We start from the raw sequence: 20860 nt of genomic DNA, 5'->3' as shown, positions 1-20860 counted from the left end.
GAAGCGCAGTTTTGATCTTCATTTGTTGCTGGTTCAGTGAATTTTGATTGGAGACTGACAAAATAGTGATGTGTCGGTCGCAAACAAAATGGCTCTTAGAGCCGGGTCTTTGACGTGAACGACGTGAGTCGGCTCCTTATCGTGAGCCGTGGGGTTTTTTTCTTATTCCTTCTCTCATCCTCTCTCGCACTTTTTTCCGCTTCACTCCACACGCGAGTCTTGTGTTTTGTGCTGGGAAGAGGGGGAGGGGCGGTAGTTACACTGGCAGTAGCACAGGAACAGAGCGGGAGGGAAAGAGAGAGAAAGAGAGCCAGGGACACCAACGTCACATTAGAAAGGTATAGTAATCATCCACAACTATTTTCAGTTGCAGATGATAAAGGATTCAGAAAGTTTATTCATGCAGGCTCATATGACAGAGAATATGCATGTTCTTTTTGTTTTCATATTTTAATTTATATTTAATTGTGTTGTGGTTTGCAGCATTTTGTGTTTTGTGTTTCACTTTAAATTTGTTTAAAAGGAAAAAGCTGAAAATTTAAATAGTTAAAAGTTGAAATGTGAATAGTTGGTTTTTGTATTATATGATTTATTTATTACATTTTATGTGGAGTGAATAAATAAAAGTATATTTACGGTGGCCCCTAGAGACAAAGCACTTACAAACACGTACGCACTTCGAAGCACGTACAAACTCAAAAACACGTAAAAACTCAGAAGCACATAAAAACTCAAAACACGTGCAAAACACAAAAGAAGTGCTCCAGGATGCTAGGCGCAGTGTTGAGCTTTTGTTACCTAGTGACTACACAAGCCAGCAAGTACCAACGACCGGATTTGGTGTGTGGTAGTAACAGGTAAATGAACATTTTTTTTAAATTATTTGAATATATATGAGTGCTTGTGTATAAATACACAAACAATACACATATGCTTTCAATTGTATAATTTAAGTCAGCGGTCCCCAACCTTTTTTGCGCCACGGACCGGTTTATGCCCGACAATATTTTCACGGACCGACCTTTAAGGTGTTGCGGATAAATACAACAAAATAAAACTAGTACCGGTACCGAAAAAAAGAAGATTTATTCATAACACACGTGAAAAGACCCAGGAAAACCGAGTTAACGATAAAAACGATAACAAAATAACTGTCAGGGTCCCTGTGCCTACCCGGTCGGCTCAGTATGGCTACATATGTTTTGTATTCTTTTTTTTATTTTTTCCCGGCTCTCTCCCTTCCCCTCTTTCCCTCCTCCCTCTGCCTGGGCGGAGCTCACCTGTGGGCTCCTGCCCTTGGCCCACGCACCTGTGGCTCATCACGAGTGATCCAGCTCCTTTATAAGATGGCAGCCCTGTGTTTCTCATAGCTGGACCGTTGCCGACCCTCGTCAGTGTAACCCCAGCTCAATTACTTCTGAAGTGTTTTCACAGCGATTTACCTTACTATCCCTTCGTGTCTCTGTGTACAGATTCCCTGGACCTACCCCTGTGTTACCCGAGTGAGTGGAGTGTGAAGAGGAATGGACGGAGTGTGTGTGTGTGTGTGTGTGTGTGTGTGTGTGTGTGTGTGTGTGTGACTATCGGCGTCTTTCCCGTTCGTGTGTGGACCCCCGGAGCCCGGCTTTCCCCTCACTTTTGTAAATAATCACCTGGTGTATCATAATAAAGACTCTTGTGCTTTCAAGACCTAGAGCCTGCGCGTGAGTCCGTTCAGTCCCGTTGTGACAATAACGCTGAAAACCGATAAAAACCCTGAAAACCATACATTTCACACCTGAGCCTCAACTCTCGCAGCCTGGTACCAAACGACTCACGGACCAGAACCGGTCCGAGGCCCGGGGGTTGGGGACTGCTGATTTAAGTGATCTAGGTAGCTCTGTTTTGGAAGTTCAGTTAATGCTAGAAATGTGTTTTGGAGTTTGTTAGTGTTTTGGAATTTGTACGTGCTTTGTCTCTAGGGGCCACCGCATATATATAAACATATATAAATAAAACCACTTTTTTTTTACATTAGTAATTACTTTTGTGCATAATTTTATATTATTGTTAATAATAAATTAATTAAAGCAACAAGACAACCTGAAGAGCCGGTTCTGAGCCGAAAGACCCGGCTCTTTTTAGTGAGCCGAGCCGAAAGAGCCGGTTCTCTAATAAGAGCCGGAAATCCCATCACTATGACCAAACATGCAGCATCAGAATCTGTGAGATGTCAGCTTTCAGACCTGATGGCAGGTCTGCGTACGTGCCATCAGGTGAATGATCCACGCTTTGTGTTTACATCTTTGTGCGAAATCCATTTACCTGCTCTCATTTGCTGTTTTAGCTGTTTGGTTGTTGCTGAAATAGTTTTGTGAGCTTTAACCTGAGATTGTTGGGTTTCTGGCAAAATATATTTATATTTAAAAATCGATTCAGGATTTAATTAATCAATATTGCGTTATTTAAGCTAAAATCGATTTGAATTGGAAAACTGATTTTCTAAACCCACCCCTACTGCCAATTACTGGCAGCCGGCTCTTTGCAGGCTGTTTCCAACTATGCTGATTAAAGAGAAACTACCACAGGTTTTTTATAGGTAATAATGCACACTTTTTAGGTTGCTTCAATAAATATTAGAGATGGCACGATACCACTTTTTTATGTCCGATACCGATATCATAAATTTGGATATCTGCCGATACCAATATGAATCCGATATAGTGTGTTTGAATCAACAAAACTGTTTTTTAAAATATCTTGCTGCATTTTGTATAAGTTCATACTCAAGTTTAAAACAACAACTACACTAAAGCTATTCTGTTATACCTGTATGCAAAAAAAAAGATTTCATAGTTCAGCAATACTGATCAATCTAATAAACTTAAACCTACACCATCTTCCCTATTCTGGTATTTTAAAGAGTACTTAGCGTAAATATTAAGCAACCTAACTAATAGGGTTCCAACTCCCAGCAACAACAAAAATAAATAAATAAAAAATAGGGAACCACCCTCTACCTCATGATGCTTAATCGACGTAATCAACCTTAATTTGATGCAGTGTGGAAAAAAATGCACAGAAATAAATTATTTTTCAATATATTAAAATATTAAATAGATTCAACATCTTTCTTCAACAAAATTGCAGACTGCACAGATGGTACCTTCCCAAAGGAAAAAGTACTATAGCTTACTAGGGTATATATATTAGACTTAATAGTTACTATATACAGTAATGGACTTCTATTCATTTTGCATCAAATTAAAACTTTGGGTGTCAGATAATTATTTATTAAAAGCTAGACATTTTAAATGAGAATAAGAAAGAAAAGTATGTCTTTATGCCTCCTTTTCCCTGTTAATGCCCTATCGGCCCCCCTGGCTAAACTGTGTATCCGCAGATACACAGTTTAGATCCGCCCCTGCACAGTTACCAGCGTCAGCTACGTAGAAAAAGATCCTGGTGTAGAAAGTAATATTAAACAAATTCTAACAACAGCTTAAACGTGCTGCTGTTGTTTATCCGCTGGTTTCCTCTTTCTGGTGCAAAGTGGGCCAAAAACAAACAAGACAGACGGACTCGCAACAGAAAAGCCGATCAGCTGATCATTAAGCAATTTCATGATTGAAGTAGCAGCAAGAAGAGGCAGTCGCTCCATATATCGTTTGTTAAGCTTAACGCAGGAATGCTTTACAAACATTCAGAGATGGACTTACACACTTGCTTTACTTCTCTTGGGATAACTTTGTCGGAGATGAAATGCCGGGTTGCTAGCGAAGCTCCACATGCTATCCAGACCACCGACAGGTCCCGCATGCCACAGCCGCTCTATCACGTGATGCATACTGCTCCGACGTGCTAATGTTCTGAGGCGAGTTACGGCGTGTTGCAAGTTTTGTGAGGAGCTTTCGTGATATTTAATGGATCGGATTACATTTTTTATTTTTCTCCGATATCCGATCCAGTAATTTAGGTCAGTATCGGACCAATACCGATACGTAATATCGGATCGGTCCATCTCTAATAAATATTAATATGTTATTAAATAGAAACCGTCAGTTTTGCATTTTGCAGCTCTGTTTTCCACTTATTACACAGAAACTACCAGGTAATTGAGTGGTAATAATTTAGAAACTACCAGATTATGACATTCTTGTGCATTGTGTGTGTGTGTGTGTGTGTGTGTGTGTGTGTGTGTGTGTGTGTGTGTACTATTGCCACTTTATTATTGAGCTGTAATAGGAAATGTTACCAAACTTTTTTTATATACATAAAATATACATTTTTTTTCTCATGCACTTGGTCAGTGATCACCACTCTCATGCTTTCAATAGAATAAGTTGCTCATTTAACATGAGTGAAACTGTGACAGAGCATATTGGCACAGCTCAGACAGTATCCAACTGGACAGCTTCATACCCTGTTCTAAGGTAACAGATGCTGCCTTTTCTGTATTCTCAGTATTTTTGCTTCTTTGGGAACTTTTAAAATAACACTTTAAAATAATGGAAATTTAACAGACATTTCCTGTAATTAAAAGAGTTCAAGAGATAGGAAGCTCAAGTTAGAAGCTTGAGATAGAAGTTCAAGCTCCTCTTGAGCTTCTATCACACACACACACACACACACACACACACACACACACACGCCCTCTTACAGCATCCATAAGTGACTGAGACTCTCTTCTAGACACCCACAGGCACAATGTACATTTCATATTTTTAATTTAAAAAGTTCAGATTGTCTATTTTATTTAATTCATTTAATGTACATAATTCACCCACTTGCTGCACTCAATGCCACTTACTGCACATAGTGCCCCCCATGTATATATTCACTTAATGTATATAATGTTCTTCTCTCCCCTTTTGCACAGTCGAGGAGTGTGTCAGGATACATTTCACTGCATGTTGTACTTGTATAACTATGCATGTGACAAATAAAGAATCTTGAATCTATCTTGAATCTTGAGTTTCAAAGTGTTCATGTATGTATTTTGTTACAGTTTTTATGGTAAATAAATCTATTCCTACTGCTTATTATTTCTTCTTTGTTAACAGAAATCTTGGTAAATCAGGGCTCAGAGTATCCTGCCTTGGATTAGGTAAGTATGGTATATATGGAACATATACAAATTTAAGGTGTATTCTGTATTCAGTTTTCTTTAAAATGACAAAATACCCGGTATTCCCTTGATACTGTGTGATAAGTCATAAAAATGTGAATCATTTTAAAAGAAATGTTTTACCATGTTAATTATGACGGTTCAGTATGTCCATTTTCAATTTATAAACTATGGCTGTAGTAATGCTAGCACATTTTAGCAGCTCTGGTAACCTTATTGATGTGATAAATATGAACAGATATTCTTTCTCTGACTTTTTGGATCAACAACAAGTACTGTAGAAGTTTTGTCTCGTCTCTATCTTGTATCTACTTACTTTTAAGAAGTGTTGAGACATCCAGCAGTTGATGTCATTAGTGCAGCTTATTAATTTGTGGATGGATTTTTTATCATCAGAGGAAAGTGATAAGTAATACTGTGTAATGTAATGGACCGAGGACTGACACAACTGATTGAATTTTTCATTTGTGCAGAACTAAAATTGCGAATTGAAAAATAAAAACTGTTGAGCTGTTGAAATTATTTTTAAAACAGTGAATTACAGATGGGGATGGGGTTGAGTAAAGAGGTATAAGACTTGATGAATGACTGCTTCTTTAGGATTTACAGGTTAGAATGTGAGCATTGAGCCTGTGGCAGTAATTAGATCATTATGTGAGGGAGTGCTAGATAGATTACTATGAGAGGCTAAGATATTACACAAGACACCAATTCATCACACCTATTTGTTGAAAGAAATTCAGTTGGTATGTTTTTGGAGGCATTAAACAGTTTATCAGTGGATGAAGACAAAAAAATGGAATAGACTGGATTTTATTGATCAATTGGGAGATGTAGGATTGTCTGGCTGATTTGATTCCATTGTTGGAGAAGTAAAGTGCATTATTTCTTTTTTTTATTAATTTATGATGATGATGATGATGATTATTGCATCATTCTGTAGGATCTCCAGCAGTGTCTGTTTACCACGTTTACCTTTACATTGTTTCTCTAGGGTGCTTTTGATGAACCACATTCATTAATAGTTTTGACAGGGGCAATGTGGTCAATCATTTGATAAATGGTACTACAGAATGTGTCCATCATTTCATCACATAATTACAGTAGTGTACACTTTGAAAACTCACTGATGAATAAATTCAGCTTTGCTGTCATTGATATGATGCTTATTGACAAATCAATTTGTATTTGTTTTTGACAGATGAATAAAATATTTATGAAAAGAGAAAAATAGCTCACCAATTTCTTCCAGGAAGCCGTGTCTCAGTCTGGGAGGATGATATATAGTAAGCAGTAATACAGCAGGAGAAACTGACGTTATAGAATAAATCGACGAAATAGAATTATTAAATCTACATAACTAAATATTTAAAACTCAGATAATTTTCAAGTAGCAAAGTTTTACAATAAAAAAATTTGTTGTTATAAATCACATTGCCCCTCTTGTTTTTATGGATGCAATGTTCAAAAGTGTAATTGGTGGGTGATGCTTCAATCAGCTCTATATTTCCAGTGTCATGAAGCCAGGTTTCAGTAAGAAGCAGTCTGGTCCTGGGCCGGGACCACCTGATCATCTTGCATAACATGTGCAGGCTTAAGTCTGTCAACAGAGACACCCTCCTGCCAACCGCCAAAGTCCAAAAAGAAATGTTTTTCGCCCAGTTTAAGAACGCTGTGTGGCCCGTCATATGGTGGACACAGTCCTATGGGCATCATGCCTGACGAAAACGAAACGAGCAGAGTCCAACGACCTCGGAACAAAAGTGTCAGGCAGGCAGTGGTGCACAGGACCAGGAACAGGAAATGAGTGTCTTGGGGGGCGAAAAGGCAACATAGAGGTATCGAAACACGGGGGGGGGGCTCTCATGTAGTGATGTTCGATTCGTGAACGAATCGTTCAATACTTAAGAATCACTTTACTGACTCGTGAATCATGATTCACAAGCCCAACTGACTCACTGACTCATCCCTGTTGCTGTTAGCAAACTAATTCCATTAGTAGAAATATATCTAGCTTATAATTAAAATTGTGGGGGAAAAACAACAGCCAGTTTCGTAACAAAAGCATTTCTGCTCTGAACTGGAAGAAAAAACCCTGAGTAGAAGCTCACATCAAGAAAATAGCTCCTCGGTTCAGAGTAGCATCGCGCTGCTAACATGCTAACAACACATTTGAGCTACTCACCCCCTCGCTTCCTGTGCTGAATCGTAAGCATAAGCGAATCACTCAGGACGCGCTCACCCCCTCCCTCCTGTGTTGAATCAAAGAGCGAGCGAACGAATCACTCACTCACTCACTCACTCACTAACCCCCTCCCTCCTGTGCTGAATCAATGAGCGAACCAATCACTCAGGACTCACTAACCCCCTTCCTCATGTGCTGAATCAAAGAGCGAGCAAACGAATCACTCACTCACCCCCTCCCTCCTGTGCTGAATCATAGAGCGAGCGAACGAATCACTCACTCACCCCCTCCCTCCTGGCTCACAGCTTCTTATTCTTCTTGGTTGGCAAACAATGTTAAGGCGCATTACCGCCCCCTGGCTCACAGCGCAGTGGACATTTAGATGAGAAAATATATATTTGACACACTTAAGGAAAATACTAATAAAATACAAATAAACAAAATAAATGTTTATTAAGCAATTTTGATAGGAAGTTGCTTAATGTCAAAGGAGCTTGCAAAGGAAAGCGTCTGGACGCTTTTCTTTGCAAGCTCCTTTGACTACGATGACCTGGATGACTGAGAACCTTCACAGACGTAGAAGTTGCTTAATTTTAGAAATGTTTTTGCTCTTTTTTCTCTATAAAATAGTTTTGGTTTTTTTTTTAATCATTCATCTTAGCAGTGGGATTTACATGAAAAGCGAAACAAATTAAGTTTGAGTGAAAATGTAAAATTTTGGCACTCTCTGGTCAACTGACTCAGTGAATCAAATGACTCAAAAAACCCGATTCACTTTGGTGAGTGACTCATTAATACTCGATTCAGTAAAAAGAATCAAATTTACCATCACTACTCTCAGGTAAGAATTTCCCGGGGACCTGGAAGGGCTGGCCGAGGGAGACCCCGAGGTCTTCTTTAACCGCACTACTCAATCCCAGTAAAACCCACGGAAGACGGTCGACCCAGTCGCCACCTGTTAAGGAAGCCCAGAGCACGGCCTTCCCGTTAGCTTGCGGGTGGTATGCTGTGGTGCGGTGGACCTTGACCCCCAGGCCATCAGCCATGGCAAACCAAAGCTCAGAAACAAACTGGGGGGCCCTGTCTGAGGTAATGTCAGCAGGGGGACCGAAACGCGAAACCCACGTTGACAAAAATGCTCTGGCCACTGTCACCGCTGTCGTGGACACAGGGGTACCGCCTCCGGCCACCTGGTCGTGCGGTCCACCACAGTCAAAAGGTGCGTGAAACCCTGTGACTGCAGCAAGGGACCAACCAGGTCCACATGAACGTGATCGAAATGCCTACCGGGGACACGGAATAGTTCGAGGGGTGCCTGCGTGTGCCGGTTGATTTTCGAGTGTTGGGATGGGATACAAGCTGCCGGCCATTATTTCACCATTTTGCGAAGGCCCGGCCAAACGAACCTGGCGCTGACCAGCTTGACCGAGGCCCGGACGCTGGGATGAGAGAGGGCGTGCACCGAGTCAAAAACACGACAACGCCATGAAAGGGGAACCACCGAGCGGGGGCGGCTGGTGGAGACATCGCAAAGCAGGTGTGGACCGCCGTCCCACACAGAGGTGTCCTCCAGCAAGAGGCCCGTTTTCGTTGACTGAAGGGCAAGGATGTCCGGGTCAGCACGTTGTTCAGCGGACATGGCAGCGTAGTCGATGCCGACATACACCAGAGAAACCAACACGCGTGGGAGACAGTCAGCGACTGGATTGGACTTACCAGTCACATGCTGAATGTTTGTGGTAAACTCTGAAATGGCCACCAACTGGCACTGCTGACGTGCGCTCCATGGGTCAGAGACCTTGGACATGGCAAAAGTCAAAGGTTTGTGGTCAACGTACGCAGTAAAGTTGCGACCCTCGAGGAAAAAACAAAAATGTTGTGTTGCGAGGTGCAGGGCCAGCAACTCCCTGTCAAAAACACTGTACTTGCGTTCGGCATCCCGGAGCGTACGACTGAAAAAGGCCAGCGGTTGCCAGAGACCTGAAACCAGCTGCTCCAACAAGGCAACCCAAATGGGCAACATCAATATATCATCCAGGTAAACAAAAACGAACGGCAGCCCGCGCAAAACGGAGTCCATCAGCCGCTGAAAGGTCTGGGTGGCACCTTTCAGGCCAAATGGCATGCGCAAAACCTGGTGATACCCCCGCACCAAGTCAATTTTAGAAAAAAATCGAGGTTCCGGCGAGATTGGCCGAAAAATCCTGAATGTGGGGGATGGGGTAACGGTCATTCTCCGTGGCATTATTTCAACGCCGGAAATCTCCGCATGGCCGCCACCGAGCGACCGATTTGGGCACTATGTGAAGCGGAGAGGCCCATGCACTGTTCGAACGCTGTACAATGCCAAGGCGCTCCATGGCTGCAAACTCTTCCTGAGCGACGGACAGTTTCGCGGGGTTGAGCCAGCGCCTCAACCCTGTGCTTCGTTACCGTTAGGGTAAGACAGCGATGGAAACTCTAAAAGCAAACGCTGAAAAGCAACCCCGGAGGTCACTACATTAGCCCGAATGAGGGGCTCGGCGGCCCGAGTAAAACAGGGTAGCGAAGAAAACGAGAGAGCACAAACATACTGTGGATGCAGGGGCGGAGGACAGAAGAGGGAGACAGTGAGACGGTGGCGGCCTAAAGAGAGAAGGAGGTATAAGCTGTGTCTCCCATCTATTATATTGGGGAACGTTCTGTCACTAGCAAACAAGATAGATGAGCTAACAGTGCTAGCATGGAGTCAAAGGGAATATAAGGAGTGTAGCTTGATGTGCTTCACTTAATCAAGGACGCACCAGGATACTCCTGATGAAAACTTATCCTTGAAAGACTTCCACACTGATCAGACCAGGGGGTTTGCGATTCTTGTTAACAACAGAGAGTGTAACCTTGCTCATATAACAATCAAGGAGCGGATTTATTTTGTCTGCCTTTCTTTGCTGTCAAATAAATTAGTTTAAGGACTTTAAAAAGTCTGTGTTTTGTGTCTGCCTTTGGGCCCATCCTCACTTCGCTCATGACAGTACAACCTGGCCAGTCATGGACCCAGCAGATCCAATACTTGCAGCCATTAAGTCACACGGGGTGCTTTGTCGGGCTCACACAAGCAAGTGTTGCAGTATTTAGACAAACAATGCCAAGGAATCAGCGACACACAAGACAAGATGTGTTTGGTAGTTTGTGACATTCATCCTAGTGTAACTGCTTAGGCACCAAATCTTGAGTGCTAGCGCGGCCTGAGTCTTACTATATATTTTGACCTATTGCGGCGTGCCTTAATTTGTTCACGCCGTTTTTGAAGACAGTTCCACATAGTGACTATTAAATATCCATCAGGGCAGTTGCTGTGAGGCTGATTTTGCAACTATAAAATCAGCCACACATCAACTGTTCCCTGACTTTAAGACAGAGGCAGCTGAGACATGCTGGCCTGAATATGTGCTACTGGGGTTTTAAATAAAAGACCAATTTGTCTCTCATGATGAGCCTCCTTGGTTTGAAAAATTTGTTTCCCTCATGCTCTGTATTGACATTAATGATAGGTTTGTAGCTTAAACCTATTCAATATAATTTAATTACACAGCAAAGCAAGACACGAATAGGCAAAGTTCTTTATGTTTCTTGTGCACGGGAGAGAACTGGACAAACGCCGTTCCTTCGCTCGACCCCATTTGCTCTCGTCTGCTCCCCCGTAACACTGCTCTTTTATTGAGGTTACATGAATATACATAGGTTCATTAACATATGACGTCTACATACACACAAAGAGTACCTTGCCTGTGCGTTGTGTAAGTGTGTGTGTGTGGTCAGTGTGTGTGGTCAGTGTATGACCCCATAAAGACTTCCCTAAATCTGCTGGTCTGGAAGTCCAGCAGTTCATCTAAACAAAAGGCACTTAGCCTAAAACAGATATAGATAGGTTTATCCTACCATAAAACAATAAGACAAGGTACGACCTCTTCCCATGCTCCCAGGATGTAGGTGTGAATGCCAGAACACTCTGGAATGCACACCAAGCCTTTGCAGACTATTAAGGATCACACATCCTATCACTACACAATCGATTATACACCTCTAAGCATATATGGAAACAAGATGGCGCCGAGTATGGCAGCCTCGTCGCGAGCTCCCCCAAGCAACAGCTGTTTTCTGTGTTTAATTTTACTTTTCCTTTATTTTTTCACGACTAGTACATGTCTCCTTGTGTACGACCAACAAACCTTACTGGACATAAAAGACGGACTTTCTTATAACTAACAAGTTTTGCAACACGGACCCTCCGTTCGCAGACCCCCCATTCATCTCACCTGAGACGCCTTTGTTCTCTGGCCCTGGAGGCCGCAAACGCCGACGCAGAGGGAGAAGATCTGGCGTTCTGGTTCGACTGAGACGGCGCACTAACAGACCACCAGACCAGTTTATTACTGGCTAATGTGCAGTCTCTGGAGAACAAGCTATGCGAGCTTCGGGCACGGATCTCATTCCAGCGAGAGATGCGGGACTGCTGCGTGATCTGCCTCACAGAAACCTGGCTATCGGACAAGGTACCGGACTCCGCAATACAACTACCGGGGTTCTCTGTGCATTGCGCGGACAGGTCACAGGATCTTACTGGGAAAAGCAGAGGTGGTGGTGTATGTTTCATGATCAACAACAGCTGGTGTGATTATGCGAACGTGCACCCGGTCAAATCCTTCTGCTCACCGGACCTGGAGTACCTGATGATTAAGTGCAGGCCATTCTGGCTACCGAGGGAATTTACAGCAGTGATTATTACGGCTGTTTACATTCCCCCACAAGCCGACACTGACCGAGCACTCAGGGAACTGTACAGCGCGATCAGCAGTGAGGAAACCGCACACCCAGAGGCAGCATTTATCGCAGCCGGCGACTTTAATAAGGGAAACCTGAAGAAAGTCTCACCCAAACTCCACCAACACATCCATTTTAACACTCGTGGAAATCGGCTACTCGACCACTGCTACACCTCTTTCCGGGATGCGTACAAAGCCCTCCCCCGCGCCCCATTCGGCCAATCAGATCACCGCTCCATCCTGCTCCTGCCCGCCTACAGGCAGAAGCTGAAACAGGAAGCTCCAACCCGGAGGGCGGTGCACTGTTGGACAGACCAATCGGAGTCTGCGCTGCGGGACTGTTTTGATCACGCGGACTGGGAAATGTTTCACGTGGCTGCTAGGGACATTGATGAGTACACAGACTCAGTCTGCGGATTTATCAGGAAATGCGTGGAAGATGTCGTCCCATCCAGAACAGTTAAATCCTTCCCAAATCAAAAACCCTGGATTAACGGAGATGTTCGCGCGGCACGGAGCACCACCTTTGCCTCCGCGAACACATCGGACTACAAACACGCACATTACCAACTCCGGAAGACGATCAAAGCAGCCAAACGTGAGTACAGGGACAGGGTGGAGCAACAGTTTGACAACCCTCGGAGTATGTGGCAGGGACTAAACACGATCGCAGACTTTAGAGGGAAAACCAGCACACCGCAGACCACGGCCTCTCTGTGTGAGGATCTAAACGTATTCTACGCTAGATTCGACACAGCGAACACCATGAGACCGGACAGTGTGCGCACCACGGATGACATCAGTGCGCACACTGTGTCTGAGGAGGATGTGCGGAAGTGCTTCAGGAAGGTGAACGCACGCAAAGCTACAGGTCCGGACGGGATTCCCGGCCGCGTCCTCAAGTCATGCGCGGCTCAGCTGGCTGGAGTGTTCACGCACATCTTCAACCTTTCCCTCTCTCTGTCTGTAGTCCCAGCCTGCTTCAAAATGGCCACCGTCGTCCCTGTACCCAAATCCTCCACCATCTCCTCATTGAACGACTGGCGACCTGTAGCCCTGACCCCCATCGTGAGCAAATGCTTCGAGAAGCTGGTCAAGGACTTCATCTGCTCTGCACTACCCGACTCACTGGACCCTCTACAGTTCGCATACCGCCACAACAGGTCCACTGATGATGCCATAGCCCTGACACTACACACTGCCCTGTCACACCTGGAGAAGAGAGACACGTATGTGAGAATGCTGTTTGTAGATTACAGCTCAGCATTCAATACCATCGTTCCCTCGAAGCTGGACAGGAAACTGCAGGATCTAGGACTGAGCAGCTCCCTCTGCAGCTGGATCCTTAGCTTCCTGTCTGACAGACGCCAAGTGGTCAGACTGGGCAGCATCACCTCATCCCCCATCACACTGAACACTGGTGCTCCACAGGGGTGTGTACTGAGCCCTCTCCTGTACTCACTCTACACCTACGACTGCACAGCCACTAACAACTCCAACATCATTGTGAAGTTTGCGGACGACACTACAGTGGTGGGTCTTATCACCAACGGTGATGAGACGGCTTACAGGGAGGAGGTCAGCGCCCTGACCCACTGGTGTCAAGACAACCATCTCACCCTCAGCGTCGCAAAGACAAAGGAGTTGATAGTGGACTTCCGGAGGTGCTGAGAAGTACACACCCCCATCACCATCAACAGCGCTGCTGTGGAGAGAGTGAGCAGCTTCCGGTTCCTTGGGGTACATCTGGCTGAGGATCTTACGTGGTCAGTACACATAAACAAAACAGTGAAGAAGGCGCAGCAGCGCCTCTTCTTTCTCAGGAGACTGAAAAGATTCGGCATGAGCCCTCGCATCCTCAGGACCTTCTATCACTGTGCCATTGAGAGCATCCTCACTGGATGCATCACCACCTGGTATGGCAACAGCACCGCCTACAACTGCAAAGCTCTCCAGAGAGTAGTGCGGTGCTCTGAACAGATAATTGGAGGTGAGCTTCCCTCCCTCCAAGACATCTATAGGAAGCGGTGCCTGAGGAAAGCGGGGAGGATCATCAAGGACTCCAGTCACCCCAGCCATAAACTGTTCAGACTACTTCCATCAGGAAGGAGGTTCTGCAGCATCCGGTCCCGTATCAGCAGACTGAGAGACAGCTTTTTCCATCAGGCCATCAGACTGCTGAACACCTCCACTACTGGAACTTCAACATTATGCACTCCATACTGTACAGTAATGCCACTGTTTTGCACATGTCTCAACTCTGTATATTTTTTATATATTTTATTTATTGACTCTATTTAATTTGTAAAATATGTGTATACACACACACACACACACACGTAGAAAAATATTTAGTATACACATCCAGAAATTTATTTATTTATTTATTTTTGCATATACTATTGTACTATTGTACATATATATTTATTAGTTTCAGATTTAGCCATTCGTATATTTTGCCTGTTTATATTATTGTATTTTGCACAACTCTGTTGCTTGTGAAGCTCGCACACAAGAATTTCACTCGCATGTGCTGTACCAATGTACCTGCACATGTGATGTGACAATAAAAGTGATTTGATTTGATTTGATATGGTTAAATATTTCTAAGCATAAATGACAATAAACAATACAAATCTAACAAACACAACTGTTCAAACACTACATGTTCACCTCCCCAGATACTCATCCTTGGTTTACCATGGCTGGAAAGGCACAAACCACACATCAACTCGAGCAATTGTAAAATAATGAATTGGAGTATATTCTCACATGTCCATTGTCAAGAATCTGCCCTTCCATCTGGCCCAGCCACCTTGGACCCAGCACCTTTCGCTCCATCTGATCTGTAATCCATCCTGGATGACTACAATGGCCAACAGGAAGTTTTCAGGAAACACATTTTGATTTTTTCGAAGACCCAAGGGGAACACCACTTCTATGTCTGCAGTGTGTTACAGTGCTTCCTGGGAGAATTAGTTATATATAAAAGCAAAGACATGTGATGGCAGGTGAAGACAGATCGAGTTAAGGTATGTGCTGTCACCAAATGGCCTACCTCCACCTCTCGGATACAAATACAGCACTTCCTGTGATTTGCCAACTTCTACCACTGCTTTATCTGGAATTACAGTAAGGTTGCTGCTCCACTCACCCAACTCACCTAAAATACCTTTCTCTTGGTCTCCAGAGTCCAACACTTAAGCTTAAGGCACTCTTCTCCTCAGGACCGGTCCTCGTACATCATGACAGTGGCCTGGCATTCATACTAAGCTTGATGTGTCTGATGCCAGGGTTGATGCAGTTCTTTCCCAGCGCTCAAGGCCCCAAGGTAATCTCCAACCCTGTGCTTTTCTCCCGGTAACTGTCCCCTGAAGAGTGCAACTACAATGTTAGGGAAAGGGAGCTCCTGGCTGTTAAACTGGCACTGGAGGAGTGGTCCATTGGCTTGAAGGCACAAAGCAGCCCTTCACTACCTGGACTAACAACAAGAACTTGGCTTTATTCTTTCCCTTATCCCTCCTAAAAGACTAAAAGCTCACCAGGCTCGTTGGTCCCTGTCTTTCAGGCTATTCCATTTCAATCTCTCTTATTGCTCTGGGCCTAGAAACATTAAACCTGATGCTCTCTCTTGTCAGTTCTTTCAGGACACTAACCAGTCACCTGTACTACCAGGTGTCTAACATGGGATAGCATGTCAGTGATCCAGCAGGGCCTGTGAGAGTAACCTGATCCTGGCTCAAGTTTGCCTGCCACAAAGGGGTATTTTGTGAATACCCCTCTCCTCAGGCACTACTTCTAGTGGGACACCTTATAGAGGAATGTTAAGAACTGTGTAGCGGCATGTTCCAAAGGAAAAGCGGCACGCCAGTCTGCTCCAACCACTAACTGTCCCCCATTGTCCCTGGTCACTCATCTCCCTGGACTTCTTTACTGGTCTGCTCGCATGTAATGGCAAGACGTCTTCCTCTTAGTTATCAACAGTTTCTGCCCATTTCATTGCTCTCAATAATCTACCTACCACCTCTGAGAACGCACAGACCCTAGTACCAGATAAGCCATGTCTGGTACTGTGGCATTGACTTCCCAAGTCATGAAGACCCTGGGCTAGCCTTGACCTTGTCCAGGCCTTGACCTTGACCAAATCTGACCTATTATAGACATCAGGATCCCCTTCAGTTCGCTTACCAGCCCTACGTCGGAGCTGAGGATGCCATCATCTACCTGCTCAACTGTGTCTATGGCCGTCTGGTCATGTTTTCCAACCTTCCCAGTGTATACCATCAAGCCAACCCTCCTGGATGGGGCCAACCCTCCTGGATAAGCTGGCGAAGTTATCTAGGGCTAACCCTCCTGGCTAAGCTGGCAGTGACGCAGGTGGATAACTCTCTTGTGTCATGGATTGTTGATTACCTGACAGGAAGACCACAATATGTGTGTCTTTAGCATTGTGTGTCTGACAAGGTGATCAGCAACACAAAGGCATCACAAAGGACTGTTGTCTCTCCTTTTCTCTTCACCCTCTACAACACAGACTTCAGCCATTACATAGAGACCTGCCATCAGAAGGTTTCTGATGACTCTGCGGTGGTTGGATGCATCAGAAACAGTGATGAGACAGAGTACCCAGCTGTGGCTGACTCCTTTGTCACATGATACAAGCAGAATCATCTGCACCTCAACACAAAAAAGACCAAAGAATTGATTATGGACTTTATAAGGACCAGGAAACCTGTGACCCCTTTTTTTTTGCAATCCAGGGGGTTGATGTGGATGTTGTGGAGGACACAGAGATAATAAACTGGACTGGGTTAAAAACACCACTGCAAAGACATCAGGTTGAGGGTTGCAGATGCCAAAAGACTTAATAAACAGATCTAAAAGGCTAATAATGTTGTGGGGATGGAGCTGATCTCCCTTAAGGTGGTATCGGAAAGGCAGATGTTGTCCAAGATAATGGCATTGCTTGACCGTACCTCCCACCCACTAAATGAAGTGCTGATAAGTCACAGGACACAGTCAGCGAGAGACTGAGATTACTCAAATGCACCACTGAATGACACAGGTAATGACACTTGTCCATCAGATACACTGATAGGTTTGTAGCTTAAACCCATTCGCTGGAACGTTCAAGACAATTCTACTACACAGCAAAAGCAAAACACGAGTAGGCAAAGTTCTTTATGTTTCTCGTGCACGGGAGAGAACTGGACAAACGCTTGATCCCAGTTGCTCTCGTCCGCTCCCCCGTAACACTGCTCTTTTGTTGAGGTTACATGAATATACATAGGTTCATTAACATATGACGTTTCATATAGGTATACACGTGGACAAAGAATACCTTGTCTGTGTGTGTGTGTGTGTGGGGTCAGAGTGTGACCCCATAAAGACTTCCCTAAACCTTATGGTCTGGAAGTCCAGTAGTTCATCTAAACAAAAGGCACTTAGACTAAAACAGATATATGTGTGTCTGCTATACCATATATCAGTAAGAGCAGATATAACCTCTCTCCTAAGTTGTGTGTGCATGCCAGAGTGCTCTGGGAGGCACACAGAGTCTCCACAGACTACTAAGGATCAAACCTCTACCAACATGACATTGATTATGCAACTCTAAGCATATATGAGTAAACATTTCTAAGCATAAATGACAATCCAACAATACAAATCTAACATTTCCCCCCTTTTGACATTGATGCCAGAAAAGTTCCCAGTTATGATCACCTCTTGTCTGACAGTGTCAATGAATTGTTAATAGTCAAAATAAGAAATTAACATTTTCAAAAACATCCCAACTTGGTGGTGCTCCTCCTCTAGACATGTAAATCACACGTCTCTCTGCAGAGTGGTTTAAGTTCTGCAGGGCGTCATAAATGTCTCTTCCAGTTGTTTCCATCACTGTCCACAGGACCAGAGTCCAAATGTATGTAGAATAAGCATTCAAACATACCAGGTGGTTTTGTTGTTTGCCAATGAGGCTTTCAGCTATCTCCAAAGCTGCAGGCCTCGTCAGCGCTCTTGTTTTATGGCCTCTATCTACCCCCATTACCTCACTTCAGGCCTTCGTCCTGCAAGGGGGATACTTATGACTCCTCTACTGTCCATTCATCTCGGCAGAAAAAACCCTTTGTGGAAAGGGTATTGGATCCAGTTGTCTTATTGCTGTTATGATTCCACCTGTTGAGTCACCTCAGCAGTCTTGTAGAAGTGGTCATGGTGCAACTGACAACAACAATGACACAAAGGAAGACCCTCTTCAGAGTGTCACTGCATGTATAGCACAGTGACACAGCCCTGGGTGATGTTCATAGGAAATTGCTGCCGTCACCACCATAGCTTCTGGTTCTTGTGCTTTTCACAGAATCGTGATGCCATCCTTGGACTCCCTCTGTGCCGTCGATGGAGCGTGGCATGCTCCCCTCATCCTTCAGGTGCCTGTCTGTTGTCCATAATCTCCTCTGTCGGCCTCTGGAAAGCCCCCTTGGCACAGCTCTCATTCCAACGCAGTTTCATAGTCCTTGCTGTGGCTCCAGAATCTGATCTCATGATGGGCCCCAAACAGCTCGACATTTGACCTCGACCACCTCCTGGGCTGTCAGCTATGCCTGGAATGGTTCTTCTTTCTCACTGGGCCTCTGAAGATTTCTCAGGAGATTCCTTTCAGCAATACTCTGACTGCTGCACCTGTATTTCCTTGCTAGGAAAAACTTCTATTTGGAAAGCATGTCAACCATCATCAAACCACATTTCTCTTTAGTTCAGTGAACTTCACTTATAGGCCATCAAAGCCTCATCTGAACATGGATGCACCACTTGTATACGTTTAATACCCGTAAATGAACTGTTAATCCCACAAATCACTTCAAAAATTATATAAGACATAGAAAACATTGTTTCATGTTAATTCTGGACCCCTCCACTTGACACATGGACACTCCCATGAGTCAACTCATCAACCCTAGATTCCTGTCTTAAAGAAAAATGGTTAGCTAGATCATGTCCCAGGCAACCTCAGGGTGTCTCCTCCTCTGGAGCAGCACCACTCCGGACCTACAGCTGTTCTGTTTTCAATATGTTCATATGCTAATGAGACAAATAAATGTAAAATGTATTTCTACTGTACATCGAAAAATTGTGAATCTTTTATTTTGACATCTGGATAGACAGGAAGGCTTTTATTTTGACATGTGCATAGACAGGAAGCAGGAAATGCAGAAAACTGTGGGAAAAGCATGGCTACACCTTTGTAATCATTCATGTGGAATCCAAAGCAAGGTGGAGTCCTTCAGAAAATAATAGTCGTAAGTTCTGTCAGTTCTTGATATATTAAGCAATTAATAATAGGGTGTTTTGAGACATTACTTTGTACCTTCTTTGAAGTGCAGTTATAGGGTGTAGCTTCTGAATTAATGATACTGTTGGGTCTGTGTTTCCACAAGCTCCGCTAATTCTAGAGACTTATTCATCATGAAGAAAACAAGACAGTCGATCGATCGATTATTTGCGCAAGGGAGGCCTCGTCTGTGTCCACCACGAAAATGACCCCCAGATCTGACCTCCTCCTGCTACCTTTTATTGGGAGACAGTTCACACAAAACACGTCAGAACAAAGCCACGCCCACATGGTCCTAAGACAAAGCATTTGTATGTATATGTGTGAACTTCTGTAAGAGTGTGTGTGTGTGTGTGTGTGTGTGTGTGTGTGTGTGTGTTATGTGAGAATGTGTGTGTGTGTGTCAGACCGCAGGAAGCTTACATCAAAAGAAACAGATCTTTCAGATAGGATGTATCTACAATAAAACCTCCCCCAGCACAGAGTGGTTGGAGAGGTGGTCAGGATCAAAGGAATGGCTTTGATCCTACTGCTTGAACTAAGACTGTACAAATTTAAGAAACACAATGGCAACATTCAACAATTAGACTTAACAGATACAAGTGTACGCTCACCCACTACCTGCTTGTTTTTCTTTGTAGTAATATCAGTTTGCATATCTACAGTATACTTATTTCATAGTCTCCTGTGTAAGTGCCTGAATATATTTACCTGCTGATTATATGACAATCCATTAAGAGTTTTGTTTTATGTGTTTTTCTAGTTTCACTCCAGTTTAATGATGTCAGTTCAAGATGATTGCTATGTTTGGAGTCATTAAAGGAGCAAGTACGCTCACCTTCCTGGCTCTTGAAAAGAAGTTTGGCTGGCTGTTTATCTATGTTCACACTCAGGGAGTTTAACACATAGAGAGAACAGTACAACAACCCTGCAATAAAATATGTTAGTGTGTTTTGCATATTAAGTTTGCACCTAGCTCTGCCAGGAGCCTGCATACACACCATCATGGCCTGGAAAACAAGATCTGGAAGTAAAATCAAACTTCAGACTTTTGAAAAATTGTATCATAAGAGTAATAAAGCATTTAGCATCAGCAAGACAAGTATCATGTGCAGGTTTTCTCAAATCAGTAACCCACGATTATTGCCATAATTCGCCCCAGACATGGATCATCCCATGTGTTTAGTCAACATTACAGTAAGCGGTGACTTTCCTTAAGCAAAGTCACTCCACTCATTTATCACTACGAGCTCAATAGTGGCCAGCTAATGAACCCCATATTAAACTATTCCATAAACATCTCTTATTTGTTTTCTCATGTCACTTGTCTGTCTCTGCTGAATCCTCTACATGCACTCTTAGAAAAACAAACGTTAGCAACACACATGGACAATCCTAGTGGTCAGGCACATATTGACAGGTTCCACAGGTGC

The 20860-nt window shown here is 43.8% G+C and overlaps 1 protein-coding gene across 1 annotated transcript in view; it reads left to right on the top strand.

Annotated features, from left to right (window-relative positions):
• The window catches only part of LOC308407823 (voltage-gated potassium channel subunit beta-2-like), a gene marked incomplete at both ends in the record, with an annotated part of 254708 nt that overhangs the window by 7762 nt on the left and 226086 nt on the right, over positions 1-20860 (top strand). Inside the window, one exon of the mRNA XM_080899720.1 lies at positions 5043-5086. Within this exon, the coding sequence (XP_080755846.1) occupies positions 5043-5086 (44 nt within the window). The remainder of the gene's footprint in view (positions 1-5042; positions 5087-20860) is intronic.

The sequence above is a fragment of the Rhamphochromis sp. 'chilingali' genome (genome assembly GCF_963969265.1).
Source record: "Rhamphochromis sp. 'chilingali' genome assembly, chromosome: 12".
NCBI classification, from domain to species: Eukaryota; Metazoa; Chordata; class Actinopteri; order Cichliformes; family Cichlidae; genus Rhamphochromis; species Rhamphochromis sp. 'chilingali'.
This window is presented reverse-complemented; position numbering and strand designations above follow the sequence as displayed.